Below are 24637 nucleotides of genomic sequence, written 5' to 3'. Positions count from 1 at the left end.
GATTCAAATGTTGATTTATTTATGTGCACGATTGGTGCATGTAAGTATATGGCATCAGATTGTTCAGACTGAGCCCTGCCTAATTCAAACCACTGAAAAGAGCACAGAGGAAAACAGAAATACAGAAATCTCTGATGGGAAAAGTAGAATGGAACACATTGATGATTTTGGTCTTGTCAGGAGATGGGAAGTGTAAAATATTGTCAGCCTAATCCTCTAACTAGAGGAGCTGCTGCTGTCAGCAATTCACAATGCAGGACTGAGAGGAAAAATAACATTTAACTCAAATTGCATTTATTTACAGTGAAGAACATTACTCTTATCCTGAGTCACAGGGAAACACATATTTATAAACACATATTTATAAACCACACCCTGAAACCTGACCAACATTAAACATTTCAAATAGGATCCACCATTCAATTGATCCCACTAAAAACAGGTTCTCACCTCCAGAACGTCTATGTTGTGTAGCACTAAGATTAAGACAGCCACGGCCAGAACGAGGAAGATGGCGCTGTACTCCCTTCTTGCACAAGCTCTGGCCTTCATGACAGTCCCAAACTATGGCCGTAGCACAACACTGTAACCACTTCCTCTGGTACTGGAATGAAACAGAAAAAAAACAAAGAACAAAGGGGTAACTGAAACCTTGTTATGCTGAATCTTGAATCTAATTGTGAAATTCTCTCTATACAAATAGTGTTACATGCCAAGCTTTCCATGGGTTATGGACAGTACAATACCTCAAGGTGATATTAGACACAGTTAGTAACACATTTTGCCAGTGTAATAGCCTTGCTGGAATCAGGTGAGCAGTTTTTGCCTGTAGAAGTCCAAATGTCTTCCCCCATAAGTGATGTCATACAGGGGTTGGGAGATCTCCGCGAAATCACAAATTCATGGACAGCAACAGCCTACTAAGTCCACAAAGGACATCATTTTTTTCTTTTTGCGTGGTTTTGAAACATCCAAGATAGCCTGGATGTGGTCAGGACCCAATTTATGACCTTTCCTTGTTGATAACATGGCCAAAATAACGCACTGATTGAGCAACAAGCTGTAGCTTGTCTTTTGAGACCATTTTATGGCCAAAAAGCAGAGCAGAGATACTGTGTCAGCTTGTGTGGTGGAACACACAAAGAGATTATCAACATACTGAAAAAAGTGTGCTACCATGCATTGGCTGCCAATGCAATTGGTTTTCTACCACAGCCGATGCGAACAAAGTCAGACTAGAGGCAAAGCCCTGTGGCATTCTGGTTGAGGCGTAACATTTAGCATTGAACATGAAAGGAAAAGCAGAACTGTGAGTCAGAGTCAACGGGAATGCTAAAATATGCATGCTGAATCTATAACAGAAAACCAACAGGAGTCTGCTGGCACCTGGGTAAAGTGTTGCTACATTTGGGACAGTGGGCAGGGTGTTCATTTACAACCATGAGGTCTTGAACAGGTTTCTTTACAGGCAGGATAGAGGTGTTACATGATGAATTAGGGCATTACAAAATGGCACCTTGATCCTATGAGTGATTAAATGACAAGAGCCATTCCTTGAATAGCCTCAGGGCTGAGTGGGTATTGTCTTTTGCATGGTCTATTAGTTGCCTTTGTCTGGACAACAAGAGTTGCACCCTTTATATTTCCAACATCAAACTAACTTCGAGCCCACAAGGTATCAAGCACTGTTCACAGCAATGCCTCTTTTTCAGCAGTCAATAACATAAGTGTAATTGTGCCTCCACTGCCTGCTATGGCTGCATCAACAGCAATCCTGGAGAATGAACAGAGGGCCCGTGGAGGTGGTGCATGTGGCCAGGAGTTCCCCTGATCTTGTTCTTGATGTGTCCAGACAGATGCAATGGGCTCAGTTTCCCAGCCAATACAGTCAGCCAAGATGCAGCTCCTTCCCTCTGCTTGGTGTTGTGGATTTCAGGTCAGCAGACCCTCAAGGGAAAAGCGGTACACACCGCCTCATACAACCTGTCCAGCATCAAGGTAAAATTCCTTGATCCAACTGATGGGCTGGTGGACCAGTTGGCAGGTTGAATGTTGGTCCATCAGAGCTTGAAACATCTGCGACAGACAGCCACTTCCTGTAGGGTTGGCCATTAACTGCTGTGCTGCTATGACCTATTTCATACTTCCAGTATTTCGTGGGTCGGGCAATTCCTCTGCAACCTCCTTCACCTCCTGGCTGCCATGGTTGTGGCTAGGGGTTGGGAAAAACCATCATGGGCATTTGGAGCACGCCCCTTTGTCCCCTTGGCTCTGCAACCAATGATCAAAAGATGGTGCTAGTGGAAAAAGACACTCCTGTGAGAGGCACAAATAGTCATTGTCTCTTTGGATTTCAGATGGGGGTAGAAGGGTCAGAGTACAATGATACCTTGTCCATGTGCCTCTTGACAAGGAGGGGCTCCAGGAGCAGTGAGAACATATGGCAGAGGCAGAGCCCTATCTCTTGCCCTGCGTTTCTGTTTGTCTGTCTTTCACACCTATTCTCATCTTTCATTTCTTGTTTTAACATTAAACCTGCCACTGAGCTTAGCTTAGTTCAGCTTCCCTTTCCCATTTTTGAAAAGCTTGCCAATCCATAATTTTCTTCCCTACTTTCCTTCCCTGCTCATTTTCTTCTAACAGTACTCTACACCTTCTTAACCAATCTGTGCTCAATGTGCCTATTATTGGGAAAAACCCCAGGGTGATATGGTGTCAAAGTGGAACATCCTCAACCACATTTGCTTCCCCAGTTTCCTACCACTATTTTAGCAGGACCTAAAAGAGGGTTGTGTAAAGGTTTAATTTCCCTGTTTTGTTCCCCATATTTGAACTGACTCACAACAACAGATGTGCTTACACCTTCAATGAGCTTATCATTAACACAAAATTCACAGTCACACTAATCTTTCCATACAAGTATGGTTGGATCTTATCAGGCACACACTACCTTTGAGGAACTCATTCACCCAGGTGGTTTGTATGACACATTTGTTTTGAATAACGTACCCATTTAGTACACGGGGGTGTGTACGCAAGTATGTATACTAGAAACTGAATGAGCCACCTTATTCTATGTATTTCCCAGACATATGCCCATTTTATTATGGTGTACTATAATGTATTATATTAACTTAGTATATAATTATGTATCATTATATCAAATATAAAATTTGTTTTGCAATAAATGAAGTTAATGTGTTAACTTGGCAGACACTACCTGGTCAACCCATCCTGCTCCGTCTGTATCAGATTTCTCAATCCCTTCATCCATCATCCTCCCTACCATATACCCACCAACATTCCCTCATCCTCTCTTCCTTTCTCCTCTCATCTCTTCTTATTCAATCTGGTGATTACTTCTCCCATGTCTCATTCTAAGTATCTTCTGGTGGGCCTGTAATCAGCTCAGGTGGAAAAAACACCTGAGACAGAACCCCCACAAGGAGTCTCCCTCTGCCCGATCTCCAGTACATCCTCCCAGACCAACCTATCACCTCCGGAATTACAACATTAGACAAACATTAAACAAACAACAACATATTGTTGTGGCGTGGTCCTTGCTAGTGAAACACTTATTCTATGAGGATTATCTAGTACTCCTCCACCCTCTTACAATCTCCTTTTTTCCTCTTTTTTTCTTTCTCTTTGTCAATTCTTTATACTTTTTTACTGGGATTGCATGGAACTGCTCTACAATACCATTAAAGGCTTTACATACCAACCAGCTCCAAATACCAATGAGAGGCCTATAGCCACTCATGGCTTTCAATACCACTTTTCTGGAATTTAAATTAAACTTGTTTCCAACACACAAAAGATTTACATGGAAACAGTTATCCTACCACAATAGATTTATGAGGAACTATAGAGAAAATGATTCATAACACCGTACCCTACTTAAAAATAGATTGAGCGTCCGCTGTCCGGCAGGGCTGTTTCAAGACACTCTGGGGGCCTTAGGCAAGAGGCACCTTGGAGGCCCCCCCCCACCCCGCCTCTAGGGTGACCAGGTCCCAATAAACCAAATATGCGACAAGGAGTAGGTTTGTGAGGGACAATGTGGGACACCCGCCCCCAGTGTGAAATTTAGTCGTCAGAGACTTGTCACGGTACCAAAATTGGGACCCACTGTACGATACCAGTGAAAGTATCATGGTTCTGAGTAGTATCACGATACCACAGCAAAAATGAGGCAGATGTGCCTTTTGTCATTTATAAAAAGATAAATCACTTTTCTATAGTACATCAATGATATTTCAATGGAATAAATTACTTATTGACTTATTCATACTTCAAAAACAGCATCAATGAGTGATGAACATAGGGGGCATCAAAATAAAAAAAAATAAAAAATAAAAAATCAACCAGCCACCCTCCTCCCCTGACAAGTAAAGAAGTGCGGTGAGGTTTGTGGGCCATTACCTGCCAGTAAGAGAGAAATGTGAACGGCTCGTTTCTCCTCTCACACATCACATACCTGTGTGCCGCCACGGCTCGGCTGTTCAGGTACTACTGGGCAGTCATGAAATCAACAAAGAGGAAATTATTGGACCTGGAGTCGGGCTTCTCTGTCGCCGGTAAGCCGTTATCTTGCGCCGTATTTGACAAGAATACGCCGTCTGTGACCCCCGTTCAACCCACAACCGGCAGGATTCACCTGTACTCGCACAGTGTGCTACTGAATGATTTGTTATATTGATATTGAGTGCCAGGTGGCCAGCGCGTGCCGTTATTGGACAGCGCATGGACACTCACCCTCTTGCGAATGGACTTTGAACTTATCCCACAGTACGGTACTCCAACAATGCTAGCACGGGTGGCAACCAATCATGCGGGACATGGTCTCAATTTGCGTGACGCGTGAAAAGAGACGGAAATGCTGTGCAGTCCCGCACAATGCGGGACGTCTGGTCACCCTAGCAGCTAGTCAGCTAGTAGGGGGCCCCATTAGGGAGGTCTCCCAACGTGTCGTCGTTGCAGTGTCTAAGGGGGTTTCAAGTTGTGTCACTGATTACGGACCAAATGTCAGCAGTCTCTGGGAGGCCCCCTCTAGCCACTTGCAAGCAGCAGCTAGTAGGGAGCCCCATTAGGGGGGATTCCAACGTGTTGTCGTTGTTGCAGTGTCTATAGGGGTTCCATCATATTGTCATTGATATGGACCAATGTCAGCCGTCTCTGGGGGCCCCCTTCCAGCTCGGGGCCCTAGGCAATCGCCTAGTTTGCCTGTCCGGTTGCTCCTGAATTCAGGCAGGATCCTGTCCTCCATTTCCCTGCATCTTCTGGAGACTCCTGCTGGCAGTTAACCCTCTTAGACTTAGTGTGAGGAATCAAGTCTCTTTTATAGTGGGGTGGCATGGCTGATCAATTGTTCATTTCCTGATAAAAGCACCAAATTTGGTACATATAGCTTAATATATGTAGAAGACATCTCAACAGTGGGGCATCGAAGATTGGCATTCTGATGACCATGGCAGCACAATCCAATATGTTCACCATCCTAATGGCTATGGCTATAACTTTTTGACCATAAGAAACATTGGAAAGGTTATTTTTATCATCAGACACGTGTAACCGTAATTTGCATATTTCCAAGATGGCAGCTACCTAAAATATGAGGGTGTTTTTTTTTACTCTTTTGGCAAACTTAGTGTCTATTCCATATGTTTAAGCATTAGAAACACGTTAGAATACTCAGATTTATGATATATTTTAAAATCATATTGTATTTTATTTATGATCTCTAATTTGCATTTTACCAATATGGCTGCTATCCCACAAAATGAATTTACACCCACATTTTCACCTAGATTGAGCTGTAGGGATGAGCTATGTCCATTCTGTCTCCATGTTTGCAGCATCACAGATATAATTAACAGACAATGGCTTTGTGAGTGCTTGTGAGACAGCTGAGACATAGGCGTGGACAGACAGCGTCATTCAGCCAGGTAGCTCTTTTTCTATTGTTTTGACAGAGCAGAAAACTCTGGTGAGAGAAAGGGAGGATGTGTGTGCATAATGTTAAATAAGAACTGGTGTGACAATATGAATGTGAGGTGCTGTCCTGTTCCTGCTTGCCCTGCACCACAAGGAGAATAAACACTCTGGCATACGCCATTCAGAGGAGACTGCAGCGCAGCGCTGCCCATGTGCGCAAGGAGCAACCATGTGGCTGTCTTTCTGAGGTTGAGATATGTAAACATACTTCAGTGCATCCCCCAGTGATGTGAGAGATGGAGCCAATCAGAGGAAAGGGCATGTTCCAGGACACCTCTGTCAATGCCAGTGGGGCCGACCCGGTTGTCAAAGAAAAAAAAAAAGATTAGTGAATGTCAGGCTAGTTGCTAGCTGTCAGTACTGCAATGCGTGTCCCCCCCATGTTGTTTGTTTGCTGTGAGATGTTCAGAGTGAACGTAGGTGTCAATCTTATGTTTTGATGCTTGAAGGGGGAGATAAGAACGGCCTCCTCCAATACGAAAGAGGCTCTCGTTTTTCTTGAAATCTGATTGGCTCAGCCGTAGTCATCAGTCATTACTCATGGCAGACCAGGCTAGTTTGACTGTAGACAGAAAACATGGATAAAGTCGGTAAAAAAAGAGAGGGTGGCGTGGAAAAAACTTGATTAAAAAAACTTCTGTACAAGAAGAGACAGCAAAGTGCTCCAAAATAACCGACCTGTTTGGCCACGGCGTTGGTTGACGGGCTGAGGCTGCTGGTGTTGCAAACGACGGAGATGGAGCTGGAGCCAACAGTGCCATTATAGCAGGTGTATTAACGTTAGCTAACGTACGAAGAGGTACTAAAGAGGCTCTCGTTTTTCTTGAAATCTGATTGGCTCAGCTGCAGTCCTCAGTCATTACTCATGGCAGACCAGGCTAGTTTGACCATTAGTGCTGAAAACATGGATAAAGCTGGTAAAAAAAAATAAGAATAAGGGTGGCGCGGAAAAACTCTTAAAAGAAAAAAAAAACTTAAATCTTTACAAGAAGAGACAGTGAAGTGCTCCAAAATAACCGACCTGTTGGGCCGCGGTGTTGGTCGATGGGCTGAGGCTGCTGGTGTTGCTAACGACGGAGATAGAGCTGGAGCTGACATTGCCACAGCAGGTGAATTAACGTTCGTGAGTGTGTAATGTGCAAGGTTGGTTTTGGCAAATTGCATGCACCGGGCACCTTCTCTCCTCTCTCTCTCGTGTCCTGTTACTGCATCTAACTCGGCCATACTGCATGTCACTAACTCGGCTTCTTCTCCGGAGCCTTTGTGCTCCACTGTCTCTCAGGTTAACTTATATTGCAGCAGTACCTGGATGGTGTGACGTGTGTGGTTGTGCTGCTGCCGTGGTCCTGCCAGATGCCTCCTGCTGCTGCTGCCATCATTAGTCATTAGTCATACTTCTACTGTTATTATACACATATGATTATTGTCACATATGCATACTATCAGATATTAATATATACTTTCCACATATTGTACCACAACAGCCAGAATTATAATATTATTACTTTCATTAATGTTGTTGTAAGCTATTAACATTATCGTCTGTCCTGCATCTCTCTCTCTCTCTCTCTCTCTCTGTCTCTCTCTCTCTGTCTCATTGTGTCATACGGATTACTGTTAATTTATCATGTTGATCTGTTCTGTACGACATCTATTGCACGTCTGTCCGTCCTGGAAGAGGGATCCCTCCTCAGTTGCTCTTCCTGAGGTTTCTACCGTTTTTTTTCCCCCGTTAAAGGTTTGTAGGGGGGGAGTTTTTCCTTATCCGCTGTGAGGGTCCTAAGGTCAGAGGGCTGTCGTATGCTGTAAGGACCTGTGAGGCAAACTGTGACTTGTGATATTGGGCTTTATAAATAAAAGTGATTGATTGATTGATTGATTGATTGATATTTCTTCTAGGTGTCCGGTTCAAGAGGCCAACTAGCCCACTAGGTATTGCAATAAGTCATTATAATTTAAACCTGTACTAAAAGAAAATATGCGCTTGCTTTTTACCTGTGGATGCACGAAATTAACTTCAGGTGGTGCTCCCAGTCCCAAGGACAATGAAGCTGAGGGACAGACTAACCCCAGTCGTGATGAGGAGGAGGATGAGACCAGAAATATGACAGGTGCAATGTGAAGGCATACCCTACAATGCATTACATTTTAGCCAGAGGAAAACCCTTTTAGTAGTATTAAGTGGGATTTTTTTGTTGTAGTAATAAGTTGACTAAAAGTTGACTATAGGGCCTATTGCCCAATTTATACCTCCTTAGTTCATGGCTGTGAGCCATGGAGATATATTTTCAGGACAGGTTAGCAGAACACAAATATGCCATCCGCACTGGTAATGTTAATTACCCTATGGCAAAACATTATTTGGACTTCCATAACAGTAATCCATCCACTTTACAAGCCTTTGGTATTGACCACATTCCATCCTCCACACGCAAAGGTGACAGACTAAAAACACTGAACCAACAGGAAGCTTTTTGGATACACAAATTACAGGCTACCAGACATCCTGGCCTTAATGAAGACCTAGATTTTACAGTGTTTCTGTGAATTCATTATTTTTTCTAAGTTGTCAATATTTGTTTGTTTGGACAACCACTGTTATTGTATATATTGCTGCATGTCCCTTTAACTTCTCTGATGATTGTCAATACTCATGATTTTGCCCTTTTTCTTCAGTTTTATCTTATTTTAAGGTGGGTCTTTACAGAGGTTGGCTGTTTTTCCACACCCTCTCTGTGTCCACCTGTAGAGGCCACGCCCTCTACAGGGGTTGGCTGATTTCCACACTCTCTCTGTGTCACTGGGACCAGGTGGAAGATTTTCATTGGTGGAACACCACTAAGAATAAGGTGTTTCCTCATAACGCTGTTTGACTCCCTGACGAAGGTTATGCCGAAACGCGTCGGAGTTTGGTTTTTAATGTCACTGTGAAAATGCCATGTGAATAAAGGCATTTTATAGATTTAAAGAGAGTACCTTGGACTTTTCTGTGTTTTTTGTATCTATGGAGATATAAATTGGGCTTATGTAATACATGAGCACGGCTGGGCAGGACAGGGCAGACAATTATATTGTGCATAAAATTAGATGCATTAGTGTGGCAAGGGGGGAAGGAGGTGAGCGGAGGAGAAGTAGTACAGTACAATATACACTAACAAGTTGCCAGACAACGCCACTCTGGGAATTTCACCCAGAGAATTATTAACCTTCACAAACAGGACACACAGGTTTGTTTTACTCAGGCAAGAGACGTGGTTCAAGGTTTTAAAAATAGTGTACACTTTATTCTTCTAAAAACAAATAAAACACACCATTCACACAGGAAAAAGAAAAGGGGAGAACCAATCAGAGCTGAGGCCTATTGGTGGGACAAAAAATAGTGAGAGGGGAAAGGATCCCAAAAATACAGAGAAAACACAAATCACCCAGACACATGACATAACTGCCCAAAAAGAGAGCAAATTAGCAAATAAAGAAAACTGCCCAAAACAAAGGGCTAAATTGCATAAAGAAAATAACCAAAAATCAACCAAGGAATTAAATGGGCAAATACAAAATGAACCAAAATATGAAATGAACCAAAATATGCAAAATAATGGGCAGGTTAAAATGGCTATGCCAGAATAATTAAAGCAGGAAAAAAATAAATCCAAAATTATACAAATAATCCAAAAATATGGGGGAGTGTAACCCCACACTTCATTCATACATTAAAATGAGGGGATGAACCCAGGTAAGAGCCGGTCTGCAGAGCCACTGAGCAGCACCAGTAAGGCAGGATGAATGCACAGTTCTAAGGGCACAGCGGCCCAAAGCAGCCCAGTACCCAGCAGTGCAGACAATGCAGCATAAACAAAACCATATAAAAGTGAGGCAAGACAAAGCGGCATAAGCAACGCCACGTAGAAGTTTAGGCGAGACAAGCAGCAGAGACAAAGCAGCAGCGGTCCCAGTCAGCTGATTATGACGTCACACGCTACAGCGGTAAACTTGAACATCTGATTACAGCTTCACCTAATAAAGTTAGTGTTACTCAAACGATCTACACTAAACTGAAAAATGACGCGTTTGCAAGCTACATTAAAAGCTACACACCTTTTCAAAGCAGCAGATATACACACACACGCGAGGAGGGAGGGAGAGAGGGACCCATGCAGCTACCAGCATTTACCTGTGACCACACTAGCGTTAGCCACATGATAGCATGCACAACAACGCTAAGAGAGAAGGACACTTCCCAGCATAAAACAACCAGACGGCACACACAGGAGCCAGGGGCACATGAACCGCCACTCTGCAGTACAAAATACATGCCTTCAGCACAACAAAGAGACCAAACAACAGAAGACAGGAAACAGCGAGCAGCCATACCTTTTCGAGGGCAAACACCTCCAACCCAGAAGTGACGTGTCCGGTGGGAGCGCAAAAGGAAGAAACGGGGGGGGGGGGGGGGGGGGGCACAACTTTTATATGCTGCCACCTTGATGACTGGCCACTTGGGGCGCCCACTTAAAGTGGCAACGTAGTACATAGAAAATGACTAAACATTTCTATGCTGCTACATTAGGATAAAGTCATATGCTCTTATTTTAAGTTAAATAATAAGCACATAGCCATTTGTGGCCAATTCATTATTGCATTAATTTTATAGTTTGGATGCTGATTTTCTTATGCAGCAGATTCTGAGGACAGCGTTTATGTAGTGTGTACAACATATAGCGGATTATAGGTAGAAACGTTGGGACCAGTGTGTGGGCAGGTGCGCCTGAGTATCCCGGGCTGAATTTGTGTCCCAGTCAACCCCTGGGTCCAGATACTCACCATGTTAGATATCTGGCAGCATTGCATTGGTGACTTCTCGCCTCACTTTTTTGAACAGTTTGCATTCGAGCACCAATTTTGTGAGTGTGGAGCTAACACTGATTTGTGTCTTATCTGGGGCCCCTGGTGGCGAGCTCCAAAAATTAGAGTATTTTAAATTAGTGGCTAATCAGGGCTTAAGTTGTGTCGTGTTAACTAGGAATAACGCAAGATACACTACAATAAATTAACAAATTTATTTATATAGCATATTTAAAAACAACAGCGTTGACCAAAGTGCTGTACATAAAATATAATATACAAAAAGTCAATAAATAAAACACAAGAAAAGGAAACACAAAATAAGACTACAAAAGGCTGCCAACTCTCATACAGGGGCCAAGAAGGCCGACAAAAACAGGTGGGTTTTTAAACGAGATTTAAAAACAGGGAGGGTATCGGCCAGTCTAACCTGGAGGAGCAGCTCATTCCAGAGTTTGGGCCACAATTGCAAAGGCTCTGTCTCCCCTCTGCGCTAACCCTGTTCTTGGGACAACAAGAAGTGATCTGGCCGCCGATCTCAATGACCATGATGAAACACATTTTTGCAAAAGAACGGAAAGGTAGGATGGGGCCAGCCCATTCAAAGCCTTAAAAATAAACAATAAAATCTTAAACTGGATTCTAAAATATACAGGAAGCAGTGTTGGGCAGTAGCGTCACTACAGTAGCGGACGTTTGTAGTTTAACTAGGCTACATTTCTCAGTAGCTTGGTGGTAGTGTCGCTGTTTTCTGAATCAAGTAACTTCTCAGTAGTTAAGCTCTTTTTACTGATCACTTAGCGCGGTAGCGTCCACACAAGTTACATTTCCAAAATCATTTTTGAAGCTCAAACGAGGCGGGGACTGAATTATGGACTGAAATAAAACTGTCACCGCTACTACACAGAGTCACTTCCACACGATCCTGACGGGGGACAGCCCTCCATTCCGAAACACCGCCGTTCCGAAACCCCGCCGTTCCAAACGACCCCCACTCTGAAATTGATTTTCAAGTCCATATCGAGTTTCCTGCATCAAACACTGCCGCCCGCTCTCCGGCCGCACTCGCACAATTCTGAAACTCATTGTACTACAAAAGCTTGAAATGAACGTTCAACTCATTGTTTTTTATTGAAAATATGTCACTGTCTTCATTTATTATGTATAATTTCGCTAGCAGCAAACACATTTAAAGGAGACGCTTGTCAAGTCTTTTTACGTGAGCCATCCGTGGTGCTGACATCCCCGCTGCAGCCGCTGCTCTCTGCTGACAGCAGACCAGGGGAGAAAAAAAGACATTTCTTTGCTTTGTGCTTTCAGAAAATAACCAGGGTTAGGGTAAGAAAGACCAACGGTCTGTACAGCAGTCCTGCTGTGTTTGCCAGGGCATATCAGGCTGTGTGATTATGCGCAAAGTTTGGTTTAACGCATTGGAGCAATTTCATACAATTTCGGACATTTAACGTGATAAACTAATTTCAATTCAACATGGTCATTTGCTTAGAGGATTCAGCTGAAGCATAATGAGTGTTATATGTCATTAAGACGCAGTATGCTTGTTTTGTGGTTAATAATGCACATAATCCATTTGACCCCATCATGAATGGGATTTATATTCGTTCCTGCAGACAGAGGCAAAAGGATCAATTCGCAGCCTCCGTTTCCTTTGCGTCCGTCTCGTTCATTCAAACTTTGTAAACATGGTTGGGATTTGTAGGGGACATACATGTGTATGCTGCTCACTATAAAATGTGTTTACTAAAACGTGTTTACTAGCCTAATTTCTAGTCAAAACACATCTCTTTACACTTAAAAAATACTTGTTTCAAGCAAATTTTCACTTGAAATAAGTATGAAAAATCTGCCCATGGAGCAAGTTTTTTCTTTTGCTTGCAATAAGAAAAAAAAAAAAACTTGCTCCATGGGCAGATTTTTTTTCTACTTATTTCAAGTGAAAATTTTCCTGAAACAAGTGAAAATTGTCTAAAAACAAGTTACTTTTTAGATGATGAGTCTTATTTCAACTGTAATGATATTTGTTTTGACAGAAATAAATATTCTTGGTAAGATTTTGAGTTTTTACAGTGTACATACACATACATACACCCATGTACGTGTTTGACCATGTTGTGACTGTTTGAAGCAGGTCTTCATTCTTGCTGTTGTGGTTTGAGTCGTGTTGGGAATTAGTGCAGCTCACTGTTCAATAAACAATTGAACTTAACTTTTTTACCTGCCTATCTGTTTGACTGACAGTTTTATTGATCAGTAAGGTAACACTGACTTGGCAGTGGTTGGTTGGTTCAATTTAGTAAAAAGCTTGGATGTACTTTCATTTTGCTGTAGCTTAGCTTGCTACATTTCTGAGGGTGATAGCTTTGATGTAGTGAAGCTTCATTTAATATTAGAGTAACTAGTAGCTTAGCTCACTACACTTTCCAAGTAGCTTGCCCAACACTGACAGGAAGATGGTTGAAGATCTTCCACGCACCGAAGATGACATCGTTGAAACTCTGAGGATGCTTTCAGATAATTTTTTTAGTAGTGGAGGAACAACAGAACCACTCGACTAGGTTTATGTGTACTTGCTTTTACTCAAAAGGAATCACAATAAGAAACATTCCAGAGCTGAGATGGCACATTTTGACAAATATAAGGCAGAGAGTATCAAGCTACCACCTACAGAAGATGCGCTGAAACAGCTTATTGATAGGGGAACTACATGTGCAAGCTCAAATTCTGGCCCCAAATTTGGGGCAAAATGTGTACATGGATGATAAAGGCCAGTTGAGACCCACATGTACTGCCAGCTCTTCAGGCCATCATTGAAAGGGTGAGATGCCACTGCAATGGATAGTCAACACGAAGATGTTCCTGTAGGTCAAAAGACTTACTATGCACTGACCTTTGCTTTTGCAGTAAACAAGGTGAGAACCAGAACCAGGATCAAAATCAAAGTTATACTGAAGATTAGGAATTACATTTTAAGTTGACAGGCAGTCACTAAAACTGTAATTACCGCCCTGTGGCTGTACGCCTCCGCACACCAGTCCTTTGACCTTTGACCATCAAATTCAATTATGGTATATCCAAGTGACTGTTCTTAGTTTATCTTAATATCTGAGTAAAAAATGCATATTTAGCCATGAAAGTAAATACCTGCATAGCTTGGAACCTGACATTTTGTTTAAAAAGGCGTTTTGAACACTTGCCATTTTTAAAATCCAAAATGGCCACCAAAAAGAGTTTGGAAAAAAAAAGAAGAAACATTTGTTTTCATATTCCTCATGTTCCAACAATTCCAAAAATGCATAGTTAATCAACTCTCCAAAAAGTTTAAACAAAAATACATAAGGAACTGGATTACCTCCATAAAACAAATTTACCAGTACAGGAAACTTCCCCCCACCAGATAAAAGGAAATATCCCACAGATAAAAGAACTTAACACCCCCCATGTTTCTCTGCATTTTAAAGTTATAATTCCTACTTACTTAACATGTTCAGGTTGATACAAACTATAATTATCAAATACATTATGATGTATTACTGTAGATCAATATACAAAGTAGGTCAAATTATCCCAACCATTAGCTGCAATATTAAATTGATATGCACATAATGTATCAATATACTGTTATACAACAATAATCTACAGAATTCTATTCTGCATAATGATTACTTTAACTTTTGGCACTTTGGTAATATGCTAAAGTTTTCATTGTTTTATCTACATAAAGTTTTGACTGCATGATTTTATTAACTGATCCAGTTTTACCCCTTTGTAACTCCTAATCAACAAAGTACACAGTAACTATAGTTGAATGAATGTAATTGAGAACAAAGAACAATATTCATCTCTGAAATGTAGAACAGAAGTATAAAGTGACATAAAACTGAAGTATAAAAGTACCTCAAAAGTTCACATGTACATTAGAATGGTTGGTGGCAACATTTAGTTTTCACGTCTACAAAAGGAAACTCTAAATGTACTTTAATCGAGCATATAATGTGTCTTACCTCAGCAGAGAATCGTGTGGAGAGAACACAGTGATGATATCTTAGCTGGTTCTGCACTCTGTCCTGCTCATTTGCCGAAAAGTTCGTTGTGATTGCTCGATTTCCCGGTAATGAATGGGAGGGTGGTGACTTCAGACAGCACTGGAGCACGCTCACAGCAGTAATAGACAAGAGTATCCCACCTTGTTGTAACATTAAACACTCCTACGTGCCAAAAGAGCCACCTCAATGGGGTGAGTTTCTTTTAAAGGCACAGCTGAATCTGCTTTTTTACTTCTGGAAACTCTACGACGGGCTTGAGACGTGCCCTCGTTGAGGACTTGGCTCAGATTCATCTGATACCATTTGAAGACATACCATTATCATAAGTAACATAACAAGAATGTTGTCTAACAATATAAGGCGTAGTCAGAGGGCTGGGTTTTTTAATAGTGTTGTCAAAAAACAGGTATAACAGGCTCTGTTCAATGAGGCAATCGGTAGGCTATTTATCAGGATTGCCAACTGTCACATATCTGAGTCACACACTGTCACTGTTGTCTCCACAGACATAAGTAATGCTCTCTGTCTGGGGAGACAAAGCAGCAGAGCATCAAGCAGAGTGAATGTGTGATTAACTTAACCATTCATTAATTCATGTAGAAACATAATGCTCTGTTTCTTCGACCAACAGGGCTTTCATTTTATTGTAGAGCGTCACACTGAATTTACGGACACACCATGTCAGGTCACTCACTCTCTGGGACCATGAATGTCATTTGAATAATTAAACACTGACCAACAGGACCAAACAGGCTGACCCAGGACTGCCATCTCTCATGCACTGGCCGTGAGACACACGCATTTGATTGGCTTCACACGCTCTCACACCACACCCCCGATTTCTCACGCTGAAGTGTCCGTCTGAGCCAGAACAAAAAAAGTTCCTGTTTCAATGTGCAATACACCTCCCGACCGCTACATTGGATGTTGGTGGCGCTGTGGCCCAATTGACACCGAGACTGCACTCAGAAGAAGAAGGAGAAGGAGGAGGAGAAGAAGAAGAAGAAAAAGAAGAAGAAGATCGATTTCCCCCGCTCTTTTTAGGTATGTATGTTAAGTGTTTGTGCTCTTAAACGTTAAGTAACGTTTGCATATTTGTTTTTTGTGTTGTGAGATCATTTAAAGGCATTTCGAGAGCTTTGTACATATTATTTTGAGGTTTCAATGCAGCTGTAAAAGTATACTGTAGGTTGATGCCTAATTAATTTTGTCTGTTTTATCTATACAAAACCATTCCTCTATGCTGCTTTATAATTGTATATTAATTACTGTATATATAGTAGTATATACAAATTAGAATAATTTGTTATGTATGTATAAAGCATCATATACAGTAGGTGCGTACATTTTGTTTTAGACAAAATTAATTATCAACCTTTACTCATCTTTCAAAGGAATGTGAGATTTTGTTTCCACTGTGTTCTTGGTTCATTCTTCATAGGTGACAGGGTTAAGTCTGTTCATGAGACTTGCCACCATTGCAAAGCTGATCCTGGTGTTACCCCACTCCAATGCAGATGCAGAGAGAGAGACTAAAACCAGGAACAGCCTGGCTCTGGATGGAACCCTGTCATCAATAATGACAATAAAGATGGCTGGCCTGGAGTTCTGCTTCACGTGGGAGCCCTCCCCAGAAATCATCAAGGCCTCAAAAAAGGCCACAAGCAAGTACAACAAAGCACACAGATCTTAATGACTTTGACAGTAGCCTCCCTATTTTGGGAATTGTTTGTATAAATGGTTAAACTTTAATTTAAAATTTTTTTTATTTAAATTGGTATTAGCTGCATGTAGTTTGGGGATGTTCAAAAATGTCACAATAACATACAGTATCTCACATAAGTGAGTACACTCCTCCCATTTTTGGAAATATTTTATTATATCTTGTCATGGGACAACACTATAGAAATGACACTTTGATATAACTTAAAGTAGTCAGTGTACAGCTTGTATAGTAGTATAGATTTACCTTCCTCTGAAAATTACTCAAAACACAGCCATCGACATCTAAACAGCTGGCAACATAAGTGAGTACACCCCACAGTGAACATGTCCAAATTGTGCCAAAAGTGTCAATATTTTGTGTGCCAGCCATTATTATCTAGCACTGCCTTAACCCCTTTGGCATGGAATTCACCAGAGCTCACAGGTTGCTTTAGGAATCCTCTCCCACTCCTCCATGATGACATCATGGAGGAGATGGATGTGAAAACACCTTGTGCTCCTCCACCTTCAGCTTGAGGATGGCCCACAGGTGCACAGGTGAGTTTAGGGCTGGATACATACTTGGCCAGTCCATCACCTTTACCTTCAGCTTCCTCAGCAAGGCAGTTGTCATCTTCTAGGTGTGTTTTGGGTCATTATCATGTTGGAAAATTGCATTGCAGATCAGTTTCTGAAGAGGGGCGATCATGCCCCGCTTGGAATTCATGTTTCCTTGAATGAACCGAGCTCCCCAGAGCCGGCAGCACTCATTCAGCCCCAAACCATGATGCTGCCACCACTATACTTGACTGTAGGCAAGGGACAGCTCTGGGGATCTCGGTTCATTCAAGGAAACATGAATTCCAAGCGGGCCATGATCGCCCCTCTTCAGAAACTGATCTGCAATGCAATTTTCCAACATGATAATGATCCAAAACACACCTAGAAGATGACAACTGCCTTGCTGAGGAAGCTGAAGGTAAAGGTGATGGACTGGCCAAGTATGTATCCAGCCCTAAACTCACCTGTGCACCTGTGGGCCATCCTCAAGCTGAAGGTGGAGGAGCACAAGGTGTCTTCACATCCATCTGCTCCATGATGTCATCATGGAGGAGTGGGAGAGGATTCCTAAAGCAACCTGTGAGCTCTGGTGAATTCCATGCCAAAAGGGTTAAGGCAGTGCTAGACAATAATGGTTGGCACACAAAATATTGACACTTTTGGCACAATTTAGACATGTTCACTGTGGGGTGTACTCACTTATGTTGCCAGCTGTTTAGATGTTGATGGCTGTGTTTTGAGTAATTTTCAGAGGAAGGTAAATCTATACTACTATACAAGCTGTACACTGACTACTTTAAGTTATATCAAAGTGTCATTTCTATAGTGTTGTCCCATGACAAGATATAATAAAATATTTCCAAAAATGGGAGGGGTGTACTCACTTATGTGAGATACTGTAGCTTTTGGGGGTTTTCATTTTTATTTAAATGTTTCTTGCATGATGTTGTATATCTGTTTACTATTTGATGACTTTATTTTTATACAGAATCCCAAAGTAAACATGCACAAATTTGAGCCATGCTGTGTCTTGTGTCTTACTGTTGGGTCAGTTGGTTCAATTGGTACACTCTGAGTTAGGCTAATACATTGAGAACTACTGATGTATGGAAAATGGTATATTTAAAAAAAAAAGAAAAAAGTTTTTGCTGTATGGTAATGACACTGAATGGGCCATACAAAAAATTGCAGGGTATGTGGCAAAATTTCGGTTGGCCCTACCAAATCTCACTTCAAGGTTTTTTGAAAAGTTGGCAGCCCTGCTGACCCATACGCATCATCACCAGAACCCCCTCCATCAATCACATCACTCCTGTCCTTCAGCAGCTTCACTGGCTCCTTGTTAAATACCATGTTGACTTTAAGATCTTACACCTCACCTTTAGGGCAATCCACAACCTCCTCTGTACCTCCCCAACTCTTGCACATCCACAACCACATCCACTCTCTCAGGTCTTCCTCATCCATCCATCTTACTGTCCCGCCAGCCTGTCCGACCATCATGGGGTCTAGAACCTTCAGCCACTCTTCCCCTCACATCTGAACCTCCCTCCCACTGGACATTCATGACATCAACTCTCTCTACTTTCAGATCCCACCTCAAAACTCATCTCTTTTAAATAGCTTATTCTTCCATCTAACTCCCATCTGTCTAGCCACACATATCTGCGGATTACACTGAATCTTCTTTTGCTTATTTTTTTGTTGTTGTGTTGTATTTCCAGTGTTTATTTCTGTTACTTTATTCCTTATTTTGCCGACTTGATTAATCTGTTATTGTCTCTATCTTTGCTTATAAGGTGACCTTGAGTGTCTAGAAAGGCACCTAAAAAATAAAATGTAGTATTATCAGTTATCAGTTTTTGACACACACATTTCCATTTTTCAATAATGTGTACTTTGAATTCAACATAATGTGCCATAGCGCATTAAAAAAGCATCAAGATAGAGCTTGTTTATCAAAAAGAAAAGAAAAAAAGTAGAAAAAAAGTACCAACAGAGGATTGCCTGAGACCCTCCTAGAGGTCCATGCTAACAGGTGATTGAGTCCATGGCATCAAAATCTCACTCCAGCCAAATACCCAAAGTTGGGAATCGCTCAAGCCACTACGTATAATTTTGTCATCTTTGACAATAAAGTCCCTTCCCCACTGCACAAAAAAAATCCACTCACACCTTAACATCTGGCTTTTTTTTATTTTATTTTATCTTTTATTGCAAGTTAAGACAGAAAAAAGATTCCCGCACACTGTAAAATATTTAATGGGACAAGGCAGCTACATTTCGGTCATTACAACCTTCGTTTGCCTGAAGGTCGTAATGACCGAATCTTTTTTCTTTCTTGACCTGCTGAAGTTTTTTCCTACGCACCTGTTCAGGAGACTCTTCAAAGATGTGCATGAGCCAGTTTTTTTTTATCTTTTATTGCAAGACAATACAAAACACTAACAAGACAACAAAGACAGTGAATACAGATCAGACAAGAAAGGTGATTACAAAAGTGAATACAGGCCAGTTAATTATCGATGTCGGGAGAAAAGGGGACGATTATGTTGGCTGTAGTGTGTATGTGTGTCTCTGCTCTACAGGTTGACAGGTGGAAGGATGAGAGGGGAAATAAATAAAGAACAGAAAATTATGATGTATGTATGTATGTATGTATGTATGTGTGTATATATATATATATATATATATATATATACAGTACAGGCCAAAAGTTTGGACACACCTTCTCATTCAATGCGTTTTCTTTATTTTCATGACTATTTACATTGTAGATTCTCACTGAAGGCATCAAAACTATGAATGAACACATGTGGAGTTATGTACTTAACAAAAAAAGGTGAAATAACTGAAAACATGTTTTATATTCTAGTTTCTTCAAAATAGCCACCCTTTGCGCTGATTACTGCTTTGCACACTCTTGGCATTCTCTTGATGAGCTTCAAGAGGTAGTCACCTGAAATGGTTTCCACTTCACAGGTGTGCCTTATCAGGGTTAATTAGTGGAATTTCTTGCTTTATCAATGGGGTTGGGACCATCAGTTGTGTTGTGCAGAAGTCAGGTTAATACACAGCCGACAGCCCTATTGGACAACTGTTAAAATTCATATTATGGCAAGAACCAATCAGCTAACTAAAGAAAAACGAGTGGCCATCATTACTTTAAGAAATGAAGGTCAGTCAGTCCGGAAAATTGCAAAAACTTTAAATGTGTCCCCAAGTGGAGTCGCAAAAACCATCAAGCGCTACAAGGAAACTGGCACACATGAGGACCGACCCAGGAAAGGAAGACCAAGAGTCACCTCTGCTTCTGAGGATAAGTTCATCCGAGTCACCAGCCTCAGAAATGGCAAGTTAACAGCAGCTCAGATCAGAGACCAGATGAATGCCACACAGAGTTCTAGCAGCAGACCCATCTCTAGAACAACTGTTAAGAGGAGACTGCGCCAATCAGGCCTTCATGGTCAAATAGCTGCTAGGAAACCACTGCTAAGGAGAAGCAACAAGCAGAAGAGATTTGTTTGGGCCAAGAAACACAAGGAATGGACATTAGACCAGTGGAAATCTGTGCTTTGGTCTGATGAGTCCAAATTTGAGATCTTTGGTTCCAACCGCCGTGTCTTTGTGAGACGCAGAAAAGGTGAACGGATGGATTCCACATGCCTGGTTCCCACTGTGAAGCATGGAGGAGGAGGTGTGATGGTGTGGGGGTGTTTTGCTGGTGACACTGTTGGGGATTTATTCAAAATTGAAGGCACACTGAACCAGCATGGCTACCACAGCATCCTGCAGCGGCATGCCATCCCATCCAGTTTGCGTTTAGTTGGACGATCATTTATTTTTCAACAGGACAATGACCCCAAACACACCTCCAGGCTGTGTAAGGGCTATCTGACCAAGAAGGAGAGTGATGGAGTGCTGCGGCAGATGACCTGGCCTCCACAGTCACCGGACCTGAACCCAATCCAGATGGTTTGGGGTGAGCTGGACCGCAGAGTGAAGGCAAAGGGGCCAACAAGTGCTAAACACCTCTGGGAACTCCTTCAAGACTGTTGGAAAACCATTTCAGGTGACTACCTCTTGAAGCTCATGGAGAGAATGCCAAGAGTGTGCAAAGCAGTAATCAGAGCAAAGGGTGGCTATTTTGAAGAAACTAGAATATAAAACATGTTTTCAGTTATTTCACCTTTTTTTGTTAAGTACATAACTCCACGTGTTCATTCATAGTTTTGATGCCTTCAGTGAGAATCTACAATGTAAATAGTCATGAAAATAAAGAAAACGCATTGAATGAGAAGGTGTGTCCAAACTTTTGGCCTGTACTGTATATTGGGGGAGGGAGAGAGAGAGAGAGAGAGAGAGAGAGAGAGAGAGAGAGAGAGAGAGAGAGAGAGAGAGAAGCCTTGATTATTTTGATCCCAAAAGGTGGTAAACCAAATAATAAATGTGAGTATTGGATGTCTTCTAAATGCAGACCTAAAAGTGTTGTGTAAGATTTTAGTTAGAAGGATTGAAAGAATAATACCAAAAATAATTGGAAAGGACCGGAATGGTTTTATTCATGGCAGACAAGAAGACCATCATGTCAGAGCGGTTTAAAACATACTCCATAACCAAAATGGGGCACAAGATACTGCATTACTGTCACTGAATGCTGAAAAAGCCTTTGTCAGAGTTGAATGGCCATACCTATTTGAAGTTCTTGCGCGTTTTGGCTTAGGAGGAAATTTTGCAAATGGATAATATCACTCTATTCGGAACCATTCGCAGAAGGACAGACTAATGGTAATATATCATAATGTTATGTATGTATGTATGTATGTATGTATGTATGTAGACAAGGGGATCATCTGTCCCTGTTATTATTCATCTTGGCAACTGAACCACTGGCAACTGCTGTGAGAACCCAAACAACATCTCAGGAATAACTACAGGACAGCAAGAGCACCGTCTGGTGTTATATGCACATGACATCATTTTTCTCATAAATATGGTAAAATCCATCCCTGCCTTGTTCAATCTGTTCATGATATTTGGGATGATCTCAGGCTATAAGATAAACAAATCTGAAACTTCAATTATGCTGTTAAACCAGGCAGAAAGGAAAAATCCATCAGAGGTAGCTGTTCAATTCAATTTCAATTTCAATTTTATTTATAAAGCCCAATATCACAAATCACAATTTGCCTCACAGGGCTTTACAGCATACGACATCCCTCTGTCCTTAGGACCCTCGCAGCGGATAAGGAAAAACTCCCCCCAAAAAACCCTTTAACGGGGGGTTCAAAGTTGTTGACTGTTTAATAAATTTAGGCATACAAATTGTACCATGTCTTGATAATTTGGCAGACACTAATAACAGACCAGTGATGCAGGATATCTCAAATTCATTAGATAGATGGGCTTCCACACCAATGGCATTAATAGGGAAAATAAATGTTATCAAAATGAATGTGCTTCGGAAGCTGCTGTATTTGTTTCAAAACTTACCTTTGCCACCACCAAGTAATCTATTCTCTCATCTAAAGAAACTCTTCATCAGATTTTTATGGAACAACAGACACACCAGGCTGCGATTGTCATTGTTGTACTTATCCTATGCTAGAGGTGGGCTCAGATGCCCCAGTCCTTTCTGGTATTATTAAGCAGAGTTGAGAACACTGATTTTTTACTTTACAGAGGGACATGCCCCCTTGTGGAGGGAGATAGAGGGTCATCTATTGGGCTTACCTTTCCCCATTTACCTGTACTCGACTAATGTTTAAAAAAAAAAAAAAAGTAAAAAAACAAAACAAAAAAACACGGAAAATACAATTTTCAGAAACATCACTGGTGTGTGGCATTAAATCAAAAAGCATCTGGGGGAGACTGCCTTACTCTCACGTTTTACTCCAGCATGTCATCATACCGTCCCCCCCGGAAGGTATGATGGGGGATTTAAAGCCTGGTCTGACAAGGTACTACAAAAAATCTGAGACTTGTATAATCCTGACAGTAGACATCTAATGAATAAATTACTATATACAAACATACAGTACAGGCCAAAAGTTTGGACACACCTTCTCATTCAATGCATTTTCTTTATTTTCATGACTATTTACATTGTAGATTCTCACTGAAGGCATCAAAACTATGAATGAACACATGTGGAGTTATGTACTTAACAAAAAAAGGTGAAATAACTGAAAACATGTTTTATATTCTAGTTTCTTCAAAATAGCCACCCTTTGCTCTGATTACTGCTTTGCACACTCTTGGCATTCTCTCCATGAGCTTCAAGAGGTAGTCACCTGAAATGGTTTCCACTTCACAGGTGTGCCTTATCAGGGTTAATTAGTGGAATTTCTTGCTTTATCAGTGGGGTTGGGACCATCAGTTGTGTTGTGCAGAAGTCAGGTTAATACACAGCCGACAGCCCTATTGGACAACTGTTAAAATTCATATTATGGCAAGAACCAATCAGCTAACTAAAGAAAAACGAGTGGCCATCATTACTTTAAGAAATGAAGGTCAGTCAGTCCGGAAAATTGCAAAAACTTTAAATGTGTCCCCAAGTGGAGTCGCAAAAACCATCAAGCGCTACAACGAAACTGGCACACATGAGGACCGACCCAGGAAAGGAAGACCAAGAGTCACCTCTGCTTCTGAGGATAAGTTCATCCGAGTCACCAGCCTCAGAAATGGCAAGTTAACAGCAGCTCAGATCAGAGACCAGATGAATGCCACACAGAGTTCTAGCAGCAGACCCATCTCTAGAACAACTGTTAAGAGGAGACTGCGCCAATCAGGCCTTCATGGTCAAATAGCTGCTAGGAAACCACTGCTAAGGAGAGGCAACAAGCAGAAGAGATTTGTTTGGGCCAAGAAACACAAGGAATGGACATTAGACCAGTGGAAATCTGTGCTTTGGTCTGATGAGTCCAAATTTGAGATCTTTGGTTCCAACCGCCGTGTCTTTGTGAGACGCAGAAAAGGTGAACGGATGGATTCCACATGCCTGGTTCCCACTGTGAAGCATGGAGGAGGAGGTGTGATGGTGTGGGGGTGTTTTGCTGGTGACACTGTTGGGGATTTATTCAAAATTGAAGGCACACTGAACCAGCATGGCTACCGCAGCATCCTGCAGCGACATGCCATCCCATCCGGTTTGCGTTTAGTTGGACCATCATTTATTTTTCAACAGGACAATGACCCCAAACACACCTCCAGGCTGTGTAAGGGCTATTTGACCAAGAAGGAGAGTGATGGAGTGCTGCGGCAGATGACCTGGCCTCCACAGTCACCGGACCTGAACCCAATCGAGATGGTTTGGGGTGAGCTGGACCGCAGAGTGAAGGCAAAGGGGCCAACAAGTGCTAAACACCTCTGGGAACTCCTTCAAGACTGTTGGAAAACCATTTCAGGTGACTACCTCTTGAAGCTCATGGAGAGAATGCCAAGAGTGTGCAAAGCAGTAATCAGAGCAAAGG

At 41.8% G+C, this 24637-nt stretch overlaps 1 protein-coding gene across 1 annotated transcript in view; it reads right to left on the bottom strand.

Annotated features, from left to right (window-relative positions):
* Positions 1-463: 463 nt before the first annotated feature.
* Positions 464-24637, bottom strand: part of LOC117249299 (NXPE family member 3-like) — a 58945-nt gene continuing 34771 nt past the window's right edge. Inside the window, exon 7 of the mRNA XM_078165063.1 lies at positions 464-604. Within this exon, the coding sequence (XP_078021189.1) occupies positions 549-604 (56 nt within the window). The 3' untranslated portion in view covers positions 464-548. The remainder of the gene's footprint in view (positions 605-24637) is intronic.

Source organism: Epinephelus lanceolatus, chromosome 23 (genome assembly GCF_041903045.1).
Source record: "Epinephelus lanceolatus isolate andai-2023 chromosome 23, ASM4190304v1, whole genome shotgun sequence".
Lineage (NCBI taxonomy): Eukaryota > Metazoa > Chordata > Actinopteri > Perciformes > Serranidae > Epinephelus > Epinephelus lanceolatus.
The sequence above is the reverse complement of the archived record's forward strand: the minus strand, read 5'-3'. Positions and strand labels throughout refer to the sequence as shown.